Below are 27131 nucleotides of genomic sequence, written 5' to 3'. Positions count from 1 at the left end.
CTAATATAGCCAGAGATGAGGCTACACGGCGCAGCTATTCCACCCCCAGTAATTAGGCTCAGATGCAAATCATTAGTTGAACCTGCAACTGGACCTACCTCAATAGGCAAATAAGAGATGGTAAGTTTCCTTTAATAGATTTGTAAAAATCAAAACCTTTTGTACATTAAGAAAACACATTTCTGTTCATTTTGCGTTTCAAAGTGGCGTTTCAGACATGTGGATGCTATTATCCGATGAGGTGATTGAAAGCTACAACAACATCCAATATGGAGGCACCGCTGGCATTTAAATGATTTACACACTTAATTAAAATGTTTGTAGTATATAAAAATTGGATCAAGTGCTACAAAAGTCTTGAGCCCGATTTCCGAGAGGGCAGTGCAGCTTGATGCACTCCAGGGATTTAGGCGTCAAATCAAATGTTTTATTCCTCATGTCAAATATGACTGCTCAGCTGCACATGACTTTGGAGGTGTCATTTAAATTTTTTATATGTAAATGGACAAGATTTCACTTTAAGAATTGCAAGTATTCTAGAAATGTCATACCCTACAAGAGGGGGCAAAATGTACTGCATTTTTCAGACTATAAGGTGCACCGGATTATAAGGCGCACAATCAATAAATGCCCGCTAAAACGTCTAGGTTTACATATAAGGTGCACCTGGTTATAAGGCGCACCTGGTTATAAGGTGCACCTGGTTATAAGGCGCACCTGGTTATAAGGCGCACCTGGTTATAAGGATGAATGACCAGCAGGTGGCAGACCTGTGCACAGTTCAAAGCGTGTAAGTACGGTTAATATATAAAGGCGCACTGGACTATAATGTGCACCTTTGATTTCTGAGAAAATCAAAGGATTTTTTGTGCGCCCTATTATACATATTCCAGGAGAGATCTATAAAGTCAGATTACACCCTATTTTTGCTCTTTTAAGCAGCTAGATACACTTGAAAACCTCATGCAGGGGTGTGACATGGTATAGCGGGCATAATTCCACTGCGGCTATACATCTCACAAAATGTAATTACACCCAATATAAAAGCCGCACGCGTTACACTGATTAACTCCATCACAAATTAAATTAAAGCAGAGCGTTTTGGAATACTCCCCAGACTTCTTTCCAATATCCACAGCAAATATATTTCTCCTGCTCATTCAGTTTTCTTAGAAATATAAACGCAAAAAAAATTTGCAAAACAGAAGCCGAAATCACAGAACACAGTGAAGCAGCATTAGATCATCCCCGCAACATGGGGGAGAAAACAGAAGATTCATGTGAGACACTTCACCGATCAATCATGCTTGTCGTATAGAGGAACAGGTGCTGAACTTCCACAACAAGATAAATATGGGCACGGTGCTGAAGCAAGCTGACAAGCTACTATCTGCCTGGCTGTCCTGATACTTGGTTCTGCGCCCATTCGCCTGTTTATTTATACGCGCCAATACCTCATAGCCACGGCAGAGAAATAACAGCCCAATGACATGTTATCGCTCACCTCTGATCAACCACAAGAGGAGGAGAGGATGGTGGGTTTAATTGTAGCACATAGAATGAGAAGTATGTGTTATTTATGTAGCACATTTTACCATAGACCTATTGTATCTGAATAATTTTATGAGAACACGAAAGACAGAAACACACAAATAACCAAGCACTTCCCTCTTTCCATAAATTCCAATGCTTCCTTTGTTTTGTTCCATTTTGTCTCACTTCTACTCTGCAAGTCCCAGGATGTAAGGACAACTGGCTCCAGCATTTAATAACACCTGTATATACTCCACCACCACTGTGAATGGACAGTGGCCACTCAGCCCTCCAGTGAGCGTTCTGGAACCGGTCACCAGGGACCTCATTTTCACTAAAGACGGGTTGCAAAAGCCGATTACAGCTGCGGTGCAAATATACCTTACTGCTTTCTCTAGCATTTGCATTACAATATAACTGTGTGTTATAACTTACCTTGCACACCCTGACATAATCCTCTGTGTAGTCAAAGGGGTTGGGCTTTGGTTTGGATGCATTTCAAAAAAACAACATGTGAAATGTCTGTGCTGCAGACTCCTCAGCTCTCAGCATCCATCTTTGTGCTTCTGTACAGCTCCTCCCTCACCTACTGGTGCCAGCTCACCAGGCTGTGACCTCTGTGCTCCTGTACAGCTCCTCCCTCATGCTCCTTCACAAAGAGCACAGGAGTCCGCAGCAGCAGCCCACACCCTGGGACTACACAGAGGATTCTGTCAGGGTACAAGGCAATTATATTGTACTGCAAATGCTTAGAGAAAAAAGAAAGCCATATTTGCAGTGCAGCTATAATGGCATTCTGTAACTTGTCTTTAGTGAAAATGAGGTCCCTGGTGACAGGTTTCCTTTAAAGGAAATCTTTCAGCAGCTTTGACCATACAAAGCTGCAGACAGTGTAGGCAGCCCTGGAGATCTGTATAATCATACCTTTTGTGCATGTGGTTAGTAGTGATAGGACTGTAAAAAGTTTAGTTATAATCCAGCTGTGCACCTCTAGGGCTCTGGGCGAGTCTTTCAGCCTGAAGAGCTTTCTGCCATCTGCACGGTGCTGCTCCATAACTCCTTCCCTCTGTTTGAAGTAGTATCAGGATTTTGGTTGGATACTTACAGCAGTCACTCAGAGCAGAGTTAAGGGCTGTGTAGCAGTTCATTACGAAGAGCAGAAAACTCTTCAGGTTCATTGACCTGCCCAGAAGCTGCAAAACTGAATTAAAAAAAAAAGTTTGCGTTTCACAATCCTGTTGCTACACATGTGAAAGATGTGATCTCCAGGGACTATACCTAGTACACTCTGCAGTTTAAATTAGTTTTTCCTTTGTTCATATTAAACATCTACCGTACAAGTCCGTGGGGTTGTGGGCACATAGCTTCCTATGAAAAAAATTCAGTTCGGCACCCAAAACATGTAAAATTACAATTTTTATTATTGCATAAAGAATGAAATAAAAATCGTAATTTTACACATTTTGGGTGGCGAACTGAATTTTTTTTCACAAGGAGCTATATGCTCACAACCCCTGGATCTACTAGACCCACTAAACCTTTAGGACAGTGGGACTACCAAGGGCTCCCCGTGGATCACCATCAAAAAGCTGAAACAGTTGGTTGTGACTACTACACATCCTCGACAGGTGAACAAATCACTGCAAAGAATAATCTAATAACCTGCAAATACTAAACTATTTGAGCTTTCCTTAATATTTCCCTGTACAAGTCCCAGAAACATGGGCCTGTTCCCCTGCTACTTCTGCCTGCAGCAAAGCCTACACAGCCCTATCCCACCTCACCACCGCTTGGCTCACTAGTCATGTCCATCTCATTCAGTTCACCAGTGAGGGTTCTTTAGTCACATCTGACATCGATATAGTCCAAGCACTTTAGAAATGGCATTTAATATACGTTATACAGACATACAGAAGAAGGAGAAAAACTAACGAACTTACTTTGTTTAATTAACTTTTTATCTGCGACCAAGACATTTTCTGCATCAACAATGATTACTTTTCCATCTCGAGGTCCAACAGCAAAGTTGTCAAAGCTGACATCTAAGAGGTAAAGTGCAAATTCAAAGTCATTGTTTGTGAGCTGCTCAGCAATCTCCATTAGCTGCCATGCAAGGTCCACACGCTTTTCCCATGGTGCATTATAGAAGCTCCAGAGCTCTTCACCTACGTAGTTCACAGCCACCATCCTGCCGCACGCTCCCAGGTATTTAGCAAAAGGCCAGCCTTCATCCGATGGGAAACACTGCGGGAGAAAGAAGTTGGAAAAGTTAGATGATACAACTACTGGGCTACATTATATGTGGGGTGCTAGCTGTATAAACACCACAATCCTATAATGATAAATATTCACAGCAGACGGACCACTTATGCCCGTGCACACAAGCTTCAGCTAGGAAAACACTAGGCAACAGACTCGATATAGGTTTATAGATAAATGTTAAAATCCATTTTAATGTTCTAGGACACAAGCGAGTTGAGGCCCAATTCCAGAACACACACAACCGGTTAATCAGATCTGGCGCACACATGCTCCGAGCAATCATTAGTCAGTATTCCCAATAGCGTCTCCAAACGTATGAAACTTTGGAATGCCGTTACCCATTGATAAAAAGTGAAAAGTTAAGAGTTAAAATATCAGTGCAAAATAACAGCACAAAGGGAGTAATTACAGCACTACCTTATAAATCGGAAAAGAGGGTATACAGGGCACGGCTTAGAGGTTAGGACCCAGAATTATCAGAAAACTCTACTAGTTTTCCATGGAAACCAATCAGAGCTCAGCTTTTATTTAATAAATTTTTTATAGATATTATGGGGGGGTTGATTGGTGAAAATGTTTCTAATATACTTCATTAAGAAACACTGCATAGTTTGTAAAGAAAGACTGCAACTTTTCCCTTAAAACACCTTTACTTCTCCTATGTCAGGGATGTCTGTCTACAAGATCAACCATAACACTCTCCCCCCTCTGGTATTACACACAGTCCTGAGCAGATTTAACCCTTTCTGCTCTCTCTCTGGGCGTAGTATTATGTTTGCAGTATTTTCCAACAACTGAAAGTGAAGAGGTTAATACTCACTGCCCACAGCTGTGTAAACAAACACAGGGAGATGAGATGTGATCTCAGTCTCAATAGACAGGCTGTAATACACAACATTGCAGCCGCTTTACAAACTGAGACGTATATTACAAATATGTTCACAAAAACCCCCACACACAAACAATATAGGGACAACTTCTACACAACCTGATAGCAATAAACTAAAATGGTTTGGAGCTGTACATGCTAGTGAAAGCAAATCTGCTCTGGGCTTTAAAGGGATCAGATGTGACTTAATTTGCCAAAAAAATTTAAATGTCAATACTGTACTAAAATATAAAAATGCATAATAAATTAAAAATGCACCCCTTATAAGCCAGCTTCACTTTGATCATTATCAAAGATGAGTGGACCCAAAGTTTCCGTCCGGGTTCAGCTAGTCCTTGCTAATCAATGTCATGGCTAGGCAATAGGGAGTAGGGGAACCAATTTGCTGAATTGACTGTTCAGCCGCAATTCTGGTGGTATATCTCGCGGGCCAAACCCAGACAAACATTGATAATGATTAGAAACGGATCATACAAAAACTGATCATCATATGAAGCAGCCTAGGTAGCCTTCATTTAGGAGCCGTTGGTCATTAAGAAGTGAAAGTATGGCCCCAGAAAAAAATAAAATAAAATTTTAACTGAAGTGAAATGTATGTATTGAGATAAGTTGGAGACGGGACTGTAGGTAACACACCATAAAGAGAATACTGCAGTAGTAATAGCAAAGAGCCACTGAAAAGATAAAAGGAAGCAATAAAAGCAACATAAAGGATGTTAGAAAGCAGCAGGCGGGCAAAAAGCTAGTGAAAAAGTCAGGTCTGTGGCTCTGTGATGTGCCCCCTCCTGACCTACACGTTACAATGACCCACAAAGCAACAATTCTCAGAAGCAGGAAAAACTGGAGCATATGGAGAGATCACCTTATGGGAGAAAATTAACTCTATAAGTGCATGTAAATATAAAAAAAGATACAAATTTACATGCAGCAAAATAAAGTCACCCGAGGGAATGGACGATCTCCTGAAGCAATGACGTACACCACTACACGCAGCACAATGATGCAACCGGCTGTGAGATCAGATGCTCAGCTTAGGGAGGTTGTATTTACAAACGTAGTAATAGTCACATGGGATTTTAATGCAGCGCTACTCGAGAGATACAAAAGACGTCACAATTCCTGTAAAAGACAACTTTCGTGTGCAGCTCCCTTTCAAGTGCTCGTCTCCAGACAATGTATTAATATTTCATCCTCGCACTTCTCCCGCTCTCATAGCTTCTTTTACTGGGGCTCCACTCAGAAAGCAGACTTGTAAGAACATGCAGTCAAGACGTCTTTACTCCTACTTTTCATCTTGATCTCATTCCTCAGCGCACAACCCTATATGCCTACAATCCTCAGCAATATTGATGTTATGAAGGAATAAAGCTGTAATAAAAACTTCAAAAGAAGTTTGATTTTTCTTTTTTTCCCTTTTTTGAGGGTCTAATTTATAATTCAGCCTTGATCACAATAATCTTCAAATAAGTACTAAACTCTTTAGAAATATTATTATAGAAGCTATTAAAACAAGTATTTACCAAACTATTATGCTAAATATTACCACCCCTCTCTGGTTAGGATGGTGAAAGTAGGAGGGGTACAAAATGTACAAGGTGCACCAGGTCATGGTACATATAATTCCTTTGTAATACTCTAAAACCACACAGAATACATACAGAACTGCAGGGAAGCCAGCAATCCAGGGAAACACAATTCAGCTCCATAACAGGAGCGGCTCCAACAAGGACTTGTCTATTATCAGAGTTTAGAATCCATTTAAAGATTTCAGCTTTCAAAAACTGATAAAAACTGACCAGAATACTGCAGTGTGAAAATAGCAGATGACAAGATTATGGAGCCTAGTGGTAACTGAACATATCCAATAATTCACATGGCACCTTTTTTCCTTCCTGTGTCTGCATGCTACCCTCTCCCATGAAAGTCTACCGCTTACTGCACACATGTAATACAAGCAGTCCCTGTCTTCGGCTACCTGCATATGGCATGTACAGGTATACAGGACACAAAAATGATGGTCCTGTGGACCATTGTTTGCATCCCATGTGTCATCCGCGGGTCAGTGACAATTGAAAAGGACTCAGCCAGTTGGCTGTAGAAGCGAATGTGAACATGTGCTAGCTGAAGAAGATACAATAGCACATATCCTCATTTCCTAGTCGTGTAGCTAGACTAAAAGAACATCTACCGCCAGGATGAAGGATTGTAAACCAAGCACACTGACATACTGGTGTGTGCCACTTCTAATAGAAAGCTAAAAGAAGAGCAGATCCTATGTCGTGTTTTTTTTTCCCAAAACAAGGAAGCTTAAAGAAGAGTGGATCCTGCCAGTGGGGGCACACCGACATCCCCTTACAGATGACCCCTAGTTACAAATGGCCCCCACGGCACACTGACCTCTGGTGAAGCTCCCTGGATGATGGTAATTTTCTAAACTTTAGTCCCAGGTCGCAATGGTCAGGAGTGAGGTGCTGCAGCAGCGCTTTATTGTTCATCCTTTGTTCCCTCGACAACACAAAATTCTTAAAAATCCATATTGTCACAGGGAAAAAAAAAAAACCTTACAAAATATACCTGTTCCTTCTTATAACAAAGCTACAGAACCTATCCTGTACGTGTCTGAAGGACAACCTGTCATCGGAAAATTAAGAGGATACTTAATGAGTCTACAGTACAAAGTTTCCTTACAAATCTGAAATTCATAGAAACCAACCTCAAAGCATTTTCTGCCTTTCTATTGTTATAACAGCAGCGCAAGATCCATCATATGACAGGCACAGACCCTACAGACTATAGAGGAGTTCACAGGGTTTCCATTATGATGTTGATTATACCAATATGAATATTTTCTGGGTGGTTTGGTTTCTTCCCGCACTCCAAAATCACACTGGTATCAGAGTTTGGCTATGTGCACATGACTGAAACCATGCACCATGCATTGCATATCCATATTTAAGCTTCCCCTCCCCTCTCCGCAATGAATCTTCCTATAGAATAACAGCAAGCAGAGATCTAGAAAACTGTTAGGAATTGATAAAGTGTATATTAAAAAATTGTATAACTTTTCAGTACACAAACCATACCAACCAGTTGCTTAAAGTGGATAACCACTTTAATATTAGCCAACTGTATAAAAAAAAATAAACACTACAGGCAGTCCCGGGGTTACGTACAAGAAAGGGTCCATAAGTGGAATTTGTATGTAAGTCGAAACTGTATATTTTAGAATTGTAGTTCTAGACCAAATTTTTTTAGCCCCAGTGTCAATTGGAGTTTCAAAATTTTTTGCTGTAATAAGACCAAGGATTATCAATAAATCTTCATTACAGACACCTTACAGCTGATCATTGCAACCTGGGACTATAGTAAAGCATCCAGAGAGCGTCACCAGAAGTCATAGGGGGCAGAGGGGTCCGTCTGTAACTATGGGTTGTCTGTAAGTTCGGTGTCCTTAAGTAGGGGACTGCCTGTACTAGGATAAGATGTTTACATCACAAAAGAGATGCAAGGTATACAGGAGATGGCAATGTATATTAGTTTCTACTAATATTTGAGGGTTTTAATACAATCCTGGTTAACCAGATATTACACATATAATTACAGTAGATTAAACGGTACAGTTTGCAGATCAGATATTAAAATATGGGAGAGGGGGGGGGGGGGACTAAGGACTGCCAGTATTAAATAGCTGAAAGTTTACAGAGCAGGCCATTAGGGGATGAAGTGTGGCACGGGGACTGCCAAAAGACAAATGGAATTTCCCAACTATCAAGTAGACTTTTAGCTAGATTGTTCTAACGTAAAAATGGAAACTGTTCAAGAGTTTCTAGACTGTAGGGAGTGACGCAGCAACAGATCCATCCGCCTGACTGCCAGAAGTCATCTGCAAACCTGCTAATCCATTATGCTGAACCCAGTATCAGGAAAAGCTGGGTTTATGTGAAGTCAGGACATGGCCTCTGTTATATTACCTAGAAGATTACACGGGTGCGACTGCGTCAATATCTTCTATACATCAAGAACGCTTTATTAAATGTACCGGCAACAAGGCTGGAAAGGCATCGGCAGAAACAAAGCTCCAATGTCGCTCAATTTCATGGTTGTCACATCCTCAGGGCAAAAAGGAGGAGAAAAGACAATCTACCCACTAATACAACCAGGATCGTCCAGGACTGACTGGTTAACAAGATGCCTTCTATTAAACTTGGGGTGCAGGTTAACCCTATTCCAAAACTTGCAAGGAATAAGCTCAGCACAAGAAAAAGAAAAAAGCAGCGGCTGCAGCCAATAGATTATATACTGAGCTTCCCCAAATATAAGTCAGTGTCTATTATTAATTTCCTCCTAAAGAGGCACTAGGTCCATTTCTATTAAAATCACCAACCCCGATCTCTCATGTTCAGCACTTTCCTTTAATGACCCCTTCTAGTCCAGGTAACCGCTACAGTCATTGGTTGTACCCCATGAATTAGTCACCCACGTCACAACCTCCTGCAGTATCTATAAGATCTACTACTTGTAATGTATGGCGTGGGGGGAGCTGTAGCAATGACGGCCACCATGTCTTATTTTTAGGGGAGGCCTTATATTTCTAAGCTTGGAAAAAAAAAAAGTTGCACTAGGTCTTATTTTACAGTCAGTTACTTAGATGGACGACCGGGCACGCGAGTGGTGCAGCGATATGCAAATGTTACAGCAGGAGTGGTGGGGCAGAACCATCTGGTTGCTGTAAAGATTTTAGGACATATTTCGATGCATCAGGTGCGTGGAGCTCAGCCATTGCATTCCAGCTCCACAGTAAAATCCAGAATGTCTTTATTGAAAATCCTTTAAAATCATTGTAAGGAGTGGTAAAGCATTTCTGTGTTCACTCGAAAATGCATCTACCACTCTTTACAAGGATTTACAATAAAGCCATTCTGGATGTTACTATGGTGCTGGGATGTAACGTTTTGTTTCCTTCATATGACTTATCTGCAGATTATCCCAATGCATCTGTAATACATGTGTCCTCAGAGCTCATAGATCAGGTGAACAGTACAGCAGGCACATGCCGGGGCGAGGGGGGGGCGCTACTCACCCCAGCCCCTCTCCATAGAAAAACATAGCGCACGACAGCGGATTCCAGGGAAAGATGGGACATGACCCATTTTTCTCTCGGCTACGGAACCGTACGGCGTGCCTATTGCTGTATATACGACCCCCTATGGCTGTCTGAATGCAGCTTTACTGTAACTTTGTGGGCCCCCATTTGCCTCTCTAACATTTATTTGTATGCAAACCAAAAGTTATAACCGCTTTGGTTAAGAGTACCTGAGCCTCAAAATTGAATTAAGATACTTTATAGAATAATCCATAAACACAATGGGATCCTAATCTGCTGAAAAATTGACAAACGACTGCAGAAAATGAATCTAACCAAAAGCCTGAAGATGTGCACTTCTGCCGGTGATCTCACTCTGCGTGGAATCATAGCTCATTGAGACGCAAAGGGTTAATAAAGTGGGACATTTTATTAATGTAAATAAGGCCAGCGTATGCTGATATATGGTAGCCATGAAACATCCCACACTTCTGTCAACACAGCAGATGTGACCCAATAAACCTGTCTGGGCGGCTCTCCCCCTATTCACAGCGCAGACACTTCACTTAAATTATTAGGTGTTTGTTCTCAGACACACTGACAGTTTTCTCCCAAGCAGTCTCACACCTCAAAGCTCTGCTAAGAAGGAGCCTTCAATCCTATATGCGGCCCCTCTGTAGTCTGCAAACGGCTGTCCTCTACAATTGACAGGTTACAGGGTACTTTAGGGGTTACATACACAGCGATCAATATGCAAAGGTCTCCGAAACATGACTGTGCATTCAGAACATGAGATGTTCCCCTTCAATATTTAGCTTTAATTATTGTAGAAAACTCCAGCAGAAGTGGGATCTGGACCCAAGTTTAAAAACTACTTGATGCAGTCCCTAGTCTCAGGCCAGGGGTCACACAACAGTAAGCAAACAAGGATTCCTCCAGCTCACCTCCATCTGCGGATACCTTTGGCTCTAGCACGGATCCAACTTGGCTGCAGCAAGTGTGATGATACACAAAATAACTTCACGGATCCAGCTTTTAGTAAAGGATAAAACCGCCTTTATTCCTCATTGCGTGACATCCAACAGCAATAAACAGGTACCTGATATCCTGTCTACCTGTTTATTGCTGTTGGATGCCATGTAATGAGTAGTAAAGGCAGTTTTCTCCTTTACTAAAAGCTGGTTCAGTGAAGTTTTTTGTGTGTATGGTCACACCAGTATACTGCTCAGTATCTATAAGCCAAAAACAGGAGTGGACCCTACACTGGAAAGTTTAGTACAGATCCTGTGTTTCAGATCCATGTTTGGGTTTGTCTTATGAATACTGAAAAAACTGCCCCAAGTATATGCAGAAGCCTTCATAGTTTCATCTGTAAAAAATATAAAACACAGATGGAAATCTGTATTTGGTGTTGCTTACTGTAGTTGTGGAAGAGAAATTAGTCATTTATCCCATATAGCGCAGGGGAGGGGCATCCTCTTATTACCATTATTACAGTACACACCACACCCCATATAGGTGTATTTTTACCTCCTGACATGATCCTAATTTACCCCCATGGAAGAAGCAGAAAACCTCTTACAGCTGTGTTTAGCTAGAGCTTATGTGAAACAAAGGCAGACAATGTAAATGCAATCTGCATCTCCTCCACTGCCAGGGTAATGAATCAGAGTGAATTCATCCGTCACAGATCATGCAGAACCTTTACTTCTGATAAGAGGTCTCTCCAGCACGGGGGAGCAGAATACTACCCCGCTATTACCTACCACATATTATATTAAACATGATCATATTACTTTCTAGTAAAGCTTTATTTTACTTTAATCTTCGTTGTTTATTTCAAGAGAACCAGCCACCATCCTGAAATGTGGAGTACATCAGATCAAACCATGGGGGGGACACGTCCTGCAAAATGCATCAAAATGTACTTTCCCTATGAGACTGGGTTATAAAAGCCTCATTTTTAGACATTTAAGACGCATAGAACAAAAAGGGAGCGGCTGAGCAAGAATAGAAATCTCTTTAGTCCTACCAAAATTTGGCAAATTTTGCAAAAAGTTTGGTAAGAATCATTCAGCATCAGAAACAGATCTGGTGCAATAAGAGGCTGCAACCTTAAAGGAAATCTACCATCAAAATCCATCTTGATAAATCAGGGACACTTACTCGTAGATCAAGGCAGTAATCTTATCGTTATCCATGGCCTCCTTCCTTTAAATTCTACTTCAACAATTATGCTCTGGCTTCACACTGCGGGGGAATTCTCCTGCATAGTAGAACAGCATGTGAAGTTACATCACACTGGGGGGCTCTGGTAACACCCCCAAGAACCTTTCTGGCTTATCACCATACTTTTCAAAGTTGATTTTAGATAAGGGTAGGCCATAGATAAATATAATATACCGCAGTTATGGTGCCTGGAAATATGGGCAAGTGCCCCCTGGTTTATCACACCTAGTTTTGATGTGTGATTTGTATAAATTTTGGTTGCTATCCCCTATCCACAAGATGATCTGTGAGGAATTGCATATACTCCAAAGAATCTGGAGAATGAAACCCCCAGCAATCCAGAGAACAAGGAGTCCCGTTCTCACTAAAGGTGGAATGGCAGGTTTGAGCAACTGTCCTCAAAGGGCATCTATCACCAGGCTCCGGGCTCTGTAGGTGCTAAAGAAGCCTGGACCCCCACAGGTTCATTTGCATAGTCTTTCATCCTAGTGGTGAAAACAGGGCCCCCACAATTCTGTTTGCTGGAGTTTGTTCTGGTGTTGGTGGGTTCCAAGCAGTTAGCACATCACCAATCAGCTTATTATCCTATTATTAGTTAGGGGAAAACTTGATACACTCCCTTTAAAAGCTTAAAAGGGGTTGGCCATTATGACTTTAAATTTAAATCAAATGGGCACAATTAGAATAAAGATCCCCCCCACCGTGCCAGTACCAGGTGATAAATCACTACTCCTATTCTCCCTCTTGCATCCCCTGGCTTCCAGGGTGTCTCAGAGCGGTGCCTCCACTCACTGAGCACAGACACAGCTGTGAACATTTATAGCAGGAGACAGGTTACGTCGCAGGAGCGTATACAGGACAGGATGAACGTCACACGTCTCTCCCGTGAGGAAACCAGGCAGGACAGACTGCACAAGGGGAGAAGAGAACAGGCTCAGGAGGATCCGGCCAACGCTGGAGAAATCCTTATGAAGATAAGCGACAATCTTCGTTAGCATGCCCCAAAGCAGCAGAAGTGAAAGTGTCCGGCACCTTTAAACGCAACAATGGATGTAAACGGATGCCAGAGAATGAATACATCTAAATATGGCCGAATGCAGGCACCCAAGGTGTGCATCCTACTCTATGCCTCAGTGCTCACATCCTGTGTACTGAAAGTGGCTATCCTAATCTAAAGGTCCGGGAAGTATGAAGACTTTCCCTCGGCAGGCATGTGGAGACTTAGCCATCGATGTTCCACCAAGGGATTCTGACAAACATGCCAATACGTTCTCCATAAAACATCACCTCTACCCAGCAAGGCTGTCCACTGAACATCAAATATGTTTTCCAGGATGGTATAAAGGAAAATGCATATTTCCCAAAATCCTGATCTAAAAGAATAGAATATGATGTGATCCATGTTTTCACATGGCCTGACCCTGACCGACTTTAAAGCGTAACTGTAAAGTTTCTGACCAAAATTGTTTTAGCACAGCTGGAGAGAGACTGACAACAAATCTAACTATACCCATATCAAGCTGCTGGCTTCTTCCCATCCTGAGATATCTAGCATTCCTTATTAAAAATCATATTCAGCCATTCCTGAAGTGGGTGGGATTTCCTGGTTGTGCCATCAGCTAAGGGCATTCATATGAATGAAGACAGCATGTTTCTAATTGGCATGTTTCAGCATGGTCCTCTTTTCTTGCACTATTCTACTTCTCCTCCCAACAAGCCTCCTTTCCTATATGGTTTTCCACGGTTACCAGAAAGCATGAAAAATTGAGAGCAGTCGGGGGGGGGGGGGGGGGGGGCAAGGTAAAACCTGTGGTAGCAGCAAACCACCTGCAGAGAGCCGAGCCAATTAGAGAATTGCTGTTTTTTTCTTAGTGCAGAGTTAGGATTCGGTCACACATACCGCTAGCGTTGTTTTTATGGTTTCGACCCAATCTCATATATGTTATTATGGAAATACAAGTGATCGGTAACCAGAACCTGGTATCTTGCATTGTTTTAATGCAAGATACTGGGTTCTGGTTACCGATATCATGCGTTTCCCCTAGTTTTTCATACTTTACAGTTCTTTAATGCATGCGTGTGCAGCAAAAGTCTCTGGGTAAGGGACAGCTTCATGGCCATGATGGGCTAGACTTGTAATGCAGACTAATGCATTGCCGTCAGTGGGGCCATACACAGACCTGGAACATGTCCTGCTCTATACTGTGTGTCAGGGTCATTGTGGTTAGCTGATAGTTTTGTGGCCATCATGTAGCAAAAGTGCCTAGTCAATGACCCTTGAACACAATGTGCTCATTTTACTCCTTATTAGGATACTTTGTTTTCTCAATAATAGATATTACAATTTAGGAGAGAAAACTAACAAAATGAAGACAAAGAAAATACCAGCCAAACTAGCTATTAAATCTGTAAGAGAATGACATCTTCATCGGCAACACCGGGGCTTCAATGTAAATGGGGCTCTAGAAATAAGTTATGGATTAAGTGACAGCTGTACAGTGTATTACAGAAGTTAGCTGGTAAACCAAAGGCAGGACACCATGCTTTAATTATTCCAGTCTGTCAGATATACAGAGGATAATCTCTTCTCAGAACGGGAAGATCTCAGACAGCAGATGTCAAAGATTTGTACATTAGCCATAAAAGCTGAATCAATCATTTCCCGATGCTGCAGGATTGTCAAGTGCGAGCAATTATAGGCAATAAACTCGCTAAATTATGCAGATTGCACACATTCAAAAAGCCTCATATACAAGACAATCATTTTATCTGATATGGATTTTATTTATTTGCAGAAAATGTAAAAAAAAAAAAAAATGATAAGGGAGAAAACACTTGTTGAAAAAAAAAAAAAGTTTCTTTGTAATTGATATTCTGCACCTGCTAGGAGAACTGAACTTTTATTTTTGCCTTCCCTTGAATTTTGGAGATTTTGATCTAGTTTCAAACACAACCCTCTCTGCTACATATCATTCATGGGGCAATGTACAAAGACTTCCTCCATGTAATTGTATGGCCTGAAGCAGGTCACATGCTTGTGACATCACACAAGGTCCTGGAGTTTATTTTTCAAATGTTGCCAGCAACCAGAACCGATATTCTGCTGCACCTGACAGCTACAGCTCGGGAGCGTTCACATCTCCTAGTGCCCTTTTCAATAATTTCAACCCACCCGCTTCTCTCCAGCTACAGATTCCCATACTAATACTATTTTAAAAAATCACAATTAAACCTACATGAGAAAAAAAAAAATTCATTTTGCCATCTTCTCACACCAATAACTTTTTCATAGTTCAATGTAAAGAGCTGTGTAAGGTGTCATTGTGACATACACATACATTACAAGTTATCAAAGAACTTATAATTAAAACTTATTCTTAAAAAGCATTGCCCTTATCCCTAAAATGTTCCTTTACATGGCTGCAATGTTAAAAAAAAAATCAATTTATAGGTGAACCTGAAAGCACTCTATTCACAGCAAGAAGACATACACTTCCTGGATAATAGGAATATTTCCCATCTTGTGTATTTAATACATATAAAAATTATACAGAAATAAATACACAATAGATCTGAGTACGGGTCTTGGGCAAGGAACCTGTATCTATATCTAGAACGGGGTCAAAAGACCCTTGATTTCTGGATAGGGAGGGGAGAACAAATTATTTTTCTTTAATAGACTATTACAAAGTTTACCTTAATTACAGGCAGACCCGAGTTACATAATAGATAGGTTCAACAGGTTTGTTCTTGACTTGATTGTTGAATTTGTATGCAAGTCGATACTGTATTTTCTCATTGTAGATCCAGACAATTTTTTTTTTTTTTTTGCCCCATTGACAATTGGAGTTTCAAAGGTTTTTGCTGCAATTGGACTAAGGATTATCAATAAAGCTTCATTACAGACACCTTACAGCTGATCATTGCAGCCTGGGTCTATAGTAGAGAGCTTTAGCAGAGGTCACAGTAGGGAGAGGGGTCTGTCTTTAACTAGGGGAAGTCAGGTGTCCCCAAGTAGAAAATTCTGCTAACAAATCAGAAATGATCAAAAATCTATAAATATAAGAAAGACCAAAATACTTTCTGTGCAGTAAACTATTCTCCTGAGCTAGAAAGTCAGGAGACCCCAAAGCACCAGGACAGATTACATCAAATTACGCCCATCATTGATTGGTACAATTTTGTAAGCACTGCTACTTTACAATAATCCCTGCTACAAATAGACAAGATAAACTCTGCAATCGCCTCAGTACGGCCGGTAATCCCACACTGCATAGACTCGCTGGATTGTTCTGATCACTTTCTTCTAAGCCTCAACAATCCTGCACATTAATAGAATCTATAGGGAGCTACACGGCAATATGTAACGTTATATAATTATCACATGGAGAAAGCTCTCACAGAAAACAAGTGACACCTTGCTGTGAGTCTAGACCAGCAAGTAACCTCCATCTCATCATCTTACTGCAGGTAACTCCAAATGAGAGGCTGACGTGTTCAGTCCTATACAAAACCCATTAAAGGGGTTGTCCTATCGATCCCTGAAATAATTTACCTCCTTATCTCTTCTTCTGGATCCCTTCTCCCATGTGGCAGCTGATACCATAGCACCTTCTCACTTTCTGAAATTTCACTGCACTTTCCTGACAAGCAGGGCAGAAAGCCACTTCTATTGGGTGTGAAGGAAGCAAGTTATTACCCAGGAGCCCCTTGCCCACAAACCTGGTTAAAAAAAAAACAAAAAAAAAACGCACAACTTCTCAGTGAAAATCGTTTGATCAGATTTTGGTCAACGACTGATCAGAGTGTGTTTAGTTTTTTTCATAGTTCAGTCCGAGTGCCATGGAACAAATTAAAAAGGGAAGATTTAACAAAAGTGTCCGAGGTAAAACTGTTCTAGCAGTCCTTGTAAACCAGAAGTCAGCTTTAATTTTATAAAGAGCAGTGGGAAAATGAAAGCTAACCTCGGATTGGTTGTCATGGCCTGCTCTCAGACACTTCTGATAACTCTCCCCCAATGTGTTTTTTTTTATAACACAAAATCATCCTTCACCCGTGTCATTCTTTCTGCTCTCAGCTACTTCCTTGAAACATGCAGAAAAAAAAATTGACCGCACTTGGATGATCAGTTTTGTCTTCATTTACCCATAGACTTGAATGTGTGTTTTTTTTCCACGGACTCACATCGAAGTAGGACATGCTCTACTTTTGCTGCATCGCAGAGCAGAAGGACACGGAGGGAAAAAACCTTGTGTGTAAAGACATATTGAAGAGTTATGTTTTAGAGTTTAGCACAAGTCCAATGAAGGACTTGCAGGTAAAAAATGTGGGCAGAGGTCCTCACGGAGAGCAGCGCATGCTCTGCTGAGGAATATGCAGATAAGTTTAACCCCTTAAGGACGCAGGGTTTTTCGGCTGATTTCTTGCTCTCCAACTTCAAAAATCCATAACTTTTTCATTTTTACGTGTACAGACCTGTGTGAGGGCTTATTTTGTGCGTAACAAATTTTACTTTCCCGTGATGTTATTTATCTTAACATGCCGTGTACTGCGAAGCTGAAAAAAAATTCCAAATGTGGAAAAATTGAAAAAAAAACGCACGACTTTCACTCTTCGCTCCAAATAACATGCCTACTTTATTCTTTGGTTCGGTGCGATCGCGGTGATACCAAATTTATATAGGTTTTATTGTGTTTTAAAAATGAAACGAATGTGTACAAAAAAGAAAAAAAATTTTGCCATCTTCTGACGCTAATAACTTTTTCATACTTTGGCGCGCGGAGATGTGTGAGGGGTCATTTTTTGCGAAATGAGGCGACGTTTTCATTGCTACCATTTTGAGGTCTGTGCGACATTTTGATAATTTTTTATGTTATGTAAAAAGGTGTAAAAGTCGCATTTCGGACATTTGGGCGCCATTTCCCGCCTCGGAGGTCACCGCCGGAGGTAACCGTTTTTATATTTTGATAAATCGGGCATTTTGGGACGCGGCAATACCTAATATGTCTGATTTTTACTGTTTGTTATGTTTTATATCCGTTCTAGGGAAAGGGGGGTGATTTGAACTTTTAATATTTTATTAATTTATAAAACTTTTTTTTTCACTATTTTTTAGACCATCTAGGGTACATTAACCCTAGATGGTCAGATCGCTCCTACCATATACTGTAATACTTCTGTATTGCAATATATGGCATTTTTGCAGGTCATACATTACAATGAGCCACTGGTTCATTGTAACGAACCTGCATAAGCCATGTAGCCTCGTGTCAAAAGAAGACCCGAGGCTACCATGGCAACCGATCGCCGCCCCCCGATGACGTTCGGGGGCGTGGCGATCGGAAAAAAGATGGCGGCGCCCGCGCGCCGCCGTCTTTTAAACGCCGGCGGCGACTTTGCCGGCGGCGTTTAGAGGGTTAATAGCCGCGATCGGCAAGCACCGACCGCGGTTATTAGCGGTGGGGGTTTTGTGCAAAATGCAAAAACCCCCACCTCTGTATGAAGAGGACTCAGCCCGTGAGCCCTCTTCATACATCCCTTATACCTCTGTGCCGTAGAGCTACGGCGCAGAGCGTTAAGGGGTTAAGGAATGGGAGACTATGCTGTTTACTGTGGCTGGGAATGCAAATCCACCCGCAGCTCAGTAGATGGATGCACTCACAGGAATATATGTTTTTGTATCCCTATTTACATCTGCAGATAGTCACCTTGTGATTTACAAAAAATACTTTGTGCACAGTCGTGGATCAACATAAAATAATCGCAGCCTGTGATAGGAGACTATGGATCTCTTCCTGTAACACATCCATCAAGGTAAAAAGCTCTGCACAGCCAAGCGCACAAATGGAGCCGGCACCACTGGGAATATGTGGCCCCTCTTACTGAGGCTGAGGGCTCTGCGCTGTGCCCCGCTGTCTGGGATACAGCCTGTAGGGAATTCACAAAAGCTGCAGATTTAGGAGGTTTGAACCAATCAATCACAAGTCTCAAATGCAGTTTTACTGTAGAAAACAAGAAAAGCTACAAAACCATCTTCTCACATTAGCATCTTTATGTATCTCCTAGCAGCCAATCCTGTCGTCTGACAGGTCCAAAATGCTAAAGAAATGGATGCATGCGGACATTCATACGCAATGAGAAGCTGCCTCGGAAAACATTCCCAGTACAGGCAGTCCCCGGGTTACGTACAAGATAGGTTCTGTAGGTTTGTTCTTAAGTTGAATTTGTATGCATGTCAGAACTGTATATTTTATAACCAACTCCAGACAAATTTTTTTTGGTTTCTGTGGCAATTGGATTTTAAAAATGTTAGGTTGTCATAAGAACCAGGATTAATAATAAAGCTTCACTGCAGACACCTGGGATAACTTATAATTGTTTATTGTAGCCCAAGGCTAAAGTACAATAAATGACCAATTACCAGAGGTCCGTTTGTAACTAGGGGGTTGTTTGTAAGTTGAGTGTTCTTAAGTAGGGGAACGTCTGTATTAAAGGAAACCTACCATCAAAATCGAGGCATGGATAAACCAGAGGCACTTAATCATAGCTCCAGGCACTTTAACTGTGGTTTACCACTTCCTTTTAAAATCAACTTTTAAAATTATGCTAATTGGCTAAGTGGGTATCAAGGCCTGTCTGTGCTGCTGATTCACAGGCTGTTTCACAGTTCTTGAGCACTTCCCACACCCCACTGTGTGCCGAAACGTCCTCTACTGTGGTGAGATAACACACAAGCTGCTTCCTGAGCCGAGGGGAAGGTAGGACAGTGTAACAGTCTGTAAAGCTGCAGCAAAGAAGGAATTAAGGAGCCTGGATCTATGAGCAAGTTCCCCTGGTTTATGCTGGAGTTTGATTGTAGATTTCCTTTAAATGCTTGTAATAAAATAAAACATTGGTGCAATCCCCCCCCCCCATATCTAGAAAATCATTAAAACTGCCGGCATGCTGGGGAATATATGGACCAGGTGAGTCAGATGTACCCCAAAAGCATTTGGAAACTTGAAAGTGTCCTAGTTTCCCACGTATATATATAATAAAAAGTGTCAAACTCTCAGGCTAGCTGCACACAAAATATGCTAAAAATGCCAGGTAATACATTACTAGTGTAGCTAAGAAAACTTTCAGAGCGCACATTTCTGCGGGGAAATGTACATGCAGTGAAGAGATTTCCATCAGCAACTAGTCAATTCTGCATTTAACTTGATTCCATTCTCCATTACATCAGGATTTCAGATGAAAAAACTGCACCAACTTGTGTGAATGTAGCGTCCAGCTCCAGGATAACTGAACATTAAGTATTCTCTGCCGCAAGGCGAATCCACATTGTAATCCGGTAGCAGTGTAGTATAGAGGATCGATGACAATCCCATACACATTACAAAAAATAAAAAAAATCAGGAGCAGAGACTCCTTTCTGCTACAGATTTTCCAGTCAAAGCACATAAAATATCTGCGACTTTCTGCTGCCAATCGTGGTACAATGCTCCAGTATCTGCATTACAAGGGGCCACTTGTGGCTGGTTCCTGTCACTTGGGGAATGGCAGTGGGATGATTGCTGGGGTAAATCCCGCAGCCATTCTGCTAATGTGGCTTCCGTATATACAGATCTGCAACGTGTGCGTCTGGCATGGAATACGTTCAGGTTTTCTGTACAGATTTGAAGCATCAGAATAGCCATACAATTTTAACTATGCTCCTCCACTTGCCTTGAAAAATGTAACCTGAATTTTGTATTTTAAGGGTATCTGCAGTGTAATATACTACACAGTTCAGCAATGAGATTCCATGTTAAAAGTTGTATTTGGATATCAGTGTTGACTAAACCAGACAGAAGAATCCAAAAAGTTTCACATTGACAATATTCAAAAATGTTTAAACTGATTGCAGCCTATGCAGACAGATCCAATGGATTTGTACAATGTCCCAATCCTGTTCACACGGTCAAGAACCAGCTGTGCACATATCAGGACACTTGTGCTAAAGCAGCCATTAAAGAGTAATAAGCAAAGCCACAACAGATTTAATAAGCATTACGTCTGCTTCAGACCGTGGGGGGATATATTAATAAATGCCCACATGAACGCGGTATATACGCCACCCGAGACGGCTGGAAGAGACAGTCACTGAGAGGAGGACGCTGCACAGTTATCAGGAGTCTGCAAAAACTAGCAAATTAAGAAAAATAAAGCGACCCAGCACTGCCATCTACTGAAATGGCACCTAACCAGGGAGTTTACACCTTCACTAGGGATAAGAGAGGACGCAGAATACTGCGAACAAATCACAGAATACCTACTGCCAATAAGTAACAAAATAGCGCTATACAAGCGCCATGACTGCATTGTGTACATCAAAGGTAACCATCACAAAAAGGAAGCCAGTCTCCTACATGGAGCATTGCATATCACTGTATATACTGCAGTAAGTGCGGCTCGCAGTGTAATGGTTACTCAGCTATTGATCCGCTGTCTACACGGCCGCGCTGTAGTTACAGCTCAGCAGAGTAATGCACAGAGACAGGACATTTTACATGCTGAAACTAGATCTCTCATTCACAGACAGAGGAAGCAGCCATCCTGTCATCACATTACCCCATACCATAACACTGGAGGCCATTAACAGGCCTGGGGTCAGGCACACACAGGAAGACAACACGACCATTCAAGCGCACCACAGACAACCCATGTGTGTCACATAGAGCCCAGCGTGCGACCAAGGAGCGTCCTGCCGGAGGAAGAGGCACAAGTGAGGGGAGCGATAATAAACCTGTATATAGCGCCATCATATTCAGTAACGATTTACATAAACCAATCGGTAGATACAGGATGAGCAGCCACTCGGTGGTAACCCCACAACATATAAAACATCACTTATAGGAAACACTGTGCTACATGTCTATGGCACGTGGAACATCCTCTACAAACCAAGGAAATCTTCGCACTAATTTTGTAATAGTCGGATAATCAACATAAGAAATAAAAGGCTGACCCTCAAACGTCTGCTGTGGACATAGGATCCTTTAGCTCCAATATCAAGCAATGTAGATAACCCATGGCTTTTCCCACACTGAATAGGTGCATCAATGCTGTAGCCAGAAAAGTAGCGACTCCGTGCTAATACTTTCTGCTGTGACTGAATGGGGTATAAAACACCCCCTTTTATTATTCAGTGAAAGCGGATAAGAACCTGCATTACAATCCATGTCAATGTGTGAACATAAATACGACTACTTCTATATCTCCAGAGATTAGTGATCAGTTCTGACCCTGGAGATAAAGAGGAACCAAGTCCAGGTGACTAATCATAAAACAAAGCGGAGAAATCCCCTAAGAACAGAACAAACAAGTATCACAGTGTAACCTGTCCCAACAAGTCCATAACTGCAGTCTACCACCACATAGCCAACATTGGGCAGCTACCCTTACAATTCACACAGAATCTCTCCTCTCGGGGTACAACCAACACAAGTATCCACAACTGCTTAGTGTCACACCAAAAAACACAGAATAGTCACTGGCATGAGAGACTGGCACCAACCTGCTGGAATTAAGGGTAAGGAGCGGGCACAGAGAAACGCAAAATATTTATGACCACAAAAAACTAAAAGTATGAAGGGGTCACTCAGACTGGGCACACAAGGATCTGTTTATCCTGGCACGATGGGTAAGAGGATTTATTATAAACGGGCATATTTCTAGACACAGTTTGATACAGGTCTTGATTCCTAGTAGTGTAATAGGACATGTGCTTCTGTCACAAAACAGGAAAAACGCAAGTGTGACCAGACCCCAAGAGGCTAGTGGAGGCCCACGCTGTTCAGGGAGGGCCACTAATGCTCAAATACACACGTAGAAAAGATGCCCACAGATATAAGACAGCTGTCACCTAAATCACCAGCTCCATACACAGATGCAGGGAGCCACAGCCTTACACCTACGGATGCATCATTACCTACACAGATCTCTTACTGGCTGCACTAGTTGTCAGCTAAAAATCATTACTACAGGATTAACCACACTACCAAACCATGAGCAGTGCCGGCAGCTACCAACAGTGCCCGATGCGCCCCCCACTTGGCAGCTAATCCCAGATGCTACAAACTGAGTGGTGGGTGCAGTGCATCACTAGACTCATCACACAAGTAATAATCACGTACAACAGGACTTTGAGACAACTCACAATATTACATGCATCCACTATAGCAGCTCTGTGTGTGCTGGGACTTATAGTGCCCCGTTAGCTAGACACAGGTCAGGATCAGGCAGGACACTACAGGTCATGTCCTAGGAGGCAGGAGGACACATGCTGGGACATGTTACACCACCAGGAAGCTGACACACTGACTGATCTATAGATGCACCGCGTCCCTTTATGATAGGGGAGACATAACATAGACCTGGGGTCAGTAGTTTCATTGTAACTGAGAAGACAGGTGAAGACTCGATGGGACTTGTAGTCCTACTCTATCTGAGATTATCACATGCAGGGTCAAGAGGGAAAGAACATGCTGGCACTTGTAGTTCATAGACTGATAAGCACAGAGGACACTGGAGCTAGTAACTGTAGGACAGAGGAGAAAGTTCCTGCGGCTATACTAAGGCTATCCGGGGGCCAAGATAGCAGAACCACAGGGTAGACAGAAGATAAGATGTGACACTGGGATCTGTAGTCACACCGTCCTATGATAGAGAGGGGGTAGCTGTATAAAGAGGGGACCTGTAGTCCTATAACAGGAACTGGGAGCAAATGAGCCCAAGTTATAGCCCAATGACAAGGGATGTGGGGAAACCTGGACCTGTAGCCCTATGACAACCTGGGGAGCACATGAGACAAGGTGGGGATGGGTAAAACAAGAGTCATGCTGGGACCTGTAGTTCTAGGATGGGAAGCACAGCAGACATGCTGGGAGCAGTAGTCCTATGACAAGTAGGGAAGCACAGGAGTCATGCTGGTACTTGTAGTCCTATGCCAGGGAGGGGAGGACAGGGGCCATGCTGGTACTTGTAGTCCTATGACAGGGAGGACAGGAGCGATGCTGGGAGCTGTAGTCCTATGACAGGGAGGGGAGGACAGGAGCCATGCTGGTACTTGTAGTCCTATGACAGGGAGGACAGGAGCGATGCTGGGAGCTGTAGTCCTATGACGGAGTGGAGGACAGGAGGCATGCTGGTAACTGTAGTGCTATGACAGGGAGGGGAGGACAGGAGCCATGCTGGTACTTGTAGTCCTATGACAGGGAGGGGAGGACAGGAGCCATGCTGGTACTTGTAGTCCTATGACAGGGAGGGGAGGACAGGAGCCATGCTGGTACTTGTAGTCCTATGACAGGGAGGGGAGGACAGGAGCCATGCTGGTACTTGTAGTCCTATGACAGGGAGGGGAGGACAGGAGCCATGCTGGTACTTGTAGTCCTATGACAGGGAGGGGAGGACAGGAGCCATGCTGGTACTTGTAGTCCTATGACAGGGAGGGGAGGACAGGGGCCATGCTGGGAGCAGTAGTCCTATGACAGGGAGGGAAGGACAGGAGTCATGCTGGTACTTGTAGTCCTATGACAGGGAGGGGAGGACAGGGGCCATGCTGGTACTTGTAGTCCTATGACAGGGAGGGGAGGACAGGGGCCATGCTGGGAGCAGTAGTCCTATGACAAGTAGGGAAGCACAGGAGTCATGCTGGTACTTGTAGTCCTATGACAGGGAGGGGAGGACAGGAGTCATGCTGGTACTTGTAGTCCTATGACAGGGAGGGGAGGACAGGAGCCATGCTGGTACTTGTAGTCCTATGACAGGGAGGGGAGGACAGGAGCCATGCTGGTACTTGTAGTCCTATGACAGGGAGGGGAGGACAGGAGCCATGCTGGTACTTGTAGTCCTATGACAGGGAGTGGGGGACAGGAGCCATGCTGGTACTTGTAGTCCTATGACAGGGAGTGGGGGACAGGAGCCATGCTGGTACTTGTAGTCCTATGACAGGGAGTGGAGGACAGGAGCCATGCTGGTACTTGTAGTCCTATGACAGGGAGTGGAGGACAGGAGCCATGCTGGTACTTGTAGTCCTATGACAAGTAGGGGAGCACAGGAGTCATGCTGGGAGCTGTAGTCTTATGACAGGGAGGGAAGGACAGGAGTCATGTTGGGAGCAGTAGTCCTATGACAGGGAGGGAAGGACAGGAGTCATGCTGGTACTTGTAGTGCTATGACAGGGAGTGGAGGACAGGAAGCATGCTGGTACTTGTAGTGCTATGACAGGGAGGGGAGGACAGGAGTCATGCTGGTACTTGTAGTCCTATGACAGGGAGGGGAGGACAGGAGTCATGCTGGTACTTGTAGTGCTATGACAGGGAGGGGAGGACAGGAGCCATGCTGGTACTTGTAGTGCTATGACAGGGAGGGACGGACAAGAGCCTGGTACTTGTACTCCTATGACAGGGAGTTTAGGACACGTAGCAGCCCCCGGTAGGTGGTCCCAGGTAGGACGGCAGTAACTTACCTGCAGCACCAGGGGCTCGGGGTTGAAGGCCAGGGTGAGCAGCAGCTGCATTCTCTCCGTGTCCTTGAGGTTCTTGAGCAGGAAGCTGCCGGAGTCCTTGGTCTCGGCGTAGCGGCGCACCAGGCGGTCGAGCAGGCGCTGCGAGGGGCAGTGCACCAGGTCGGACCAGCCCTCCACCACGTCCGGGGTGAGCAGCCGGACGTCCCCGTTGAGCCGGGCGAAGTCGGTCTTGTACATGGCCTGGATGAGGTCGCAGCGGGGCCGGCCGGTCGCCCTCTTGCAGATCTTCTGGTCGAGCTCGGCCAGTTCCTGGTTGGAGCCCAGGCGCTTGAGCACGACGCGGCGGCTGCCCTCCCGGGGCTCCCCGTACTGCGCGAAGTGCACGTTCTTCACGTTGAAGAAGTCGAGCAGGCGCAGCCGCCCCCAGCCCTCGAAGCTCAGCTGCCCGTTCATGAACTTGCGGCACCAGCTGGTCCCGAAGCACGCCGGGCACTTGTTCAGGCTCAGGAAGCGGCGCTCGGTCAGCTCGTTGCGCTGGAAGGAGGCGAGCAGCGAGTGCGTGTTGAGCAGCATGACCACCAGCAGGCTGGCCGCGAACAGCAGCTTCACGTAGCGGTACAGGCGCCCGAACTTGAGCGAAACAAGGCGCAACATGGTCCCGCGCTCACTTCAGCCTCCCTCCCGGGGAAGGAGGGGAGCGGCGGCGGCTTCGCCCTCCCGCGGCCGCTGTCTGAGCACCGGTGGGGCCAGCTCGTAGCCGAGGCCGCTAGCGTGGAGGCTCGGGTCGGTGCACTTCCCCCCGGAGCCGCGTTCTCCTCGCTCCCCGCGAACAGGCAGCTCTGAACTTACTGACAAGAGGCGGCTCGCCACATCCCGAGCCAACAGACGCGAGCGGGGGGCGTGGCCGAGCTCCGTGTAACTCCGGGAGGGGAGGGAGGAGGAGGAGACACTTTTGTTTGGTCATGTGACACCACTGCTGGGCGGTGAGTGTGTGGAACGACTTGACGTGAGCGCTCTCTGCCGCCATCTTGGGACGGGCAAAGTTTACAATTTGAGCGGAACTTCCTTCTGGCTGCATAGTAAATAAGAGGGGGGCGAGAGGAGGCGGGCGGTGACGCGATCTGCTCTGGGGGCGGGGCGAACGGGCCACCAATCACAGTGGAGTTTTAATCTGGCGGAATGTCGCTCCTTCTGGTGTTGTGTTTTACCATAGGTGCTGTGTTGTACCGATCCTCATACTTCTGGTGCTGTGTTGTACCGATCCTTATACTTCTGGTGCTGTGTTGTACCATTTCCGATACTTCTGGTGCTGTGTTGTACCGATCCTTATACTTCTGGTGCTGTGTTGTACCGATCCTTATACTTCTGGTGCTGTGTTGTACCGATCCTCATACTTCTGGTGCTGTGTTGTACCGGTCCTCATACTTCTGGTGCTGTGTTGTACCGGTCCTCATACTTCTGGTGCTGTGTTGTACCGATCCTTATACTTCTGGTGCTGTGTTGTACCAATCCTTATACTTCTGGTGCTGTGTTGTACCATTCCCGATACTTTTGGCGCTGTGTTATACCATTCCTGATACTTCTGGCGTTGTGTTATACCGGTTCCTGATACTTCTGTTGCCATGTTGTACTGATCCTTATACTTC

At 43.9% G+C, this 27131-nt stretch overlaps 1 protein-coding gene across 2 annotated transcripts in view; it reads right to left on the bottom strand.

Annotated features, from left to right (window-relative positions):
- The window catches only part of DIPK2A (divergent protein kinase domain 2A), a 33474-nt gene extending 7053 nt beyond the window's left edge, over positions 1–26421 (bottom strand). Inside the window, exons 1-2 of one of the 2 annotated variants that reach the window (XM_072143080.1) lie at positions 26335–26421; positions 3474–3777 (exon numbers count right to left, since the gene is read on the bottom strand). In XM_072143080.1, coding sequence (XP_071999181.1) covers positions 3474–3720 — 247 coding nt within the window. In that variant the 5' untranslated portion in view covers positions 3721–3777; positions 26335–26421. The other variant, XM_072143079.1, reaches the window with a different exon arrangement.
- Between the last annotated feature and the right edge of the window lie 710 nt (positions 26422–27131).

This window comes from Engystomops pustulosus, chromosome 3, assembly GCF_040894005.1.
Source record: "Engystomops pustulosus chromosome 3, aEngPut4.maternal, whole genome shotgun sequence".
Taxonomy (NCBI): Eukaryota; Metazoa; Chordata; class Amphibia; order Anura; family Leptodactylidae; genus Engystomops; species Engystomops pustulosus.
The sequence above is the reverse complement of the archived record's forward strand: the minus strand, read 5'-3'. Positions and strand labels throughout refer to the sequence as shown.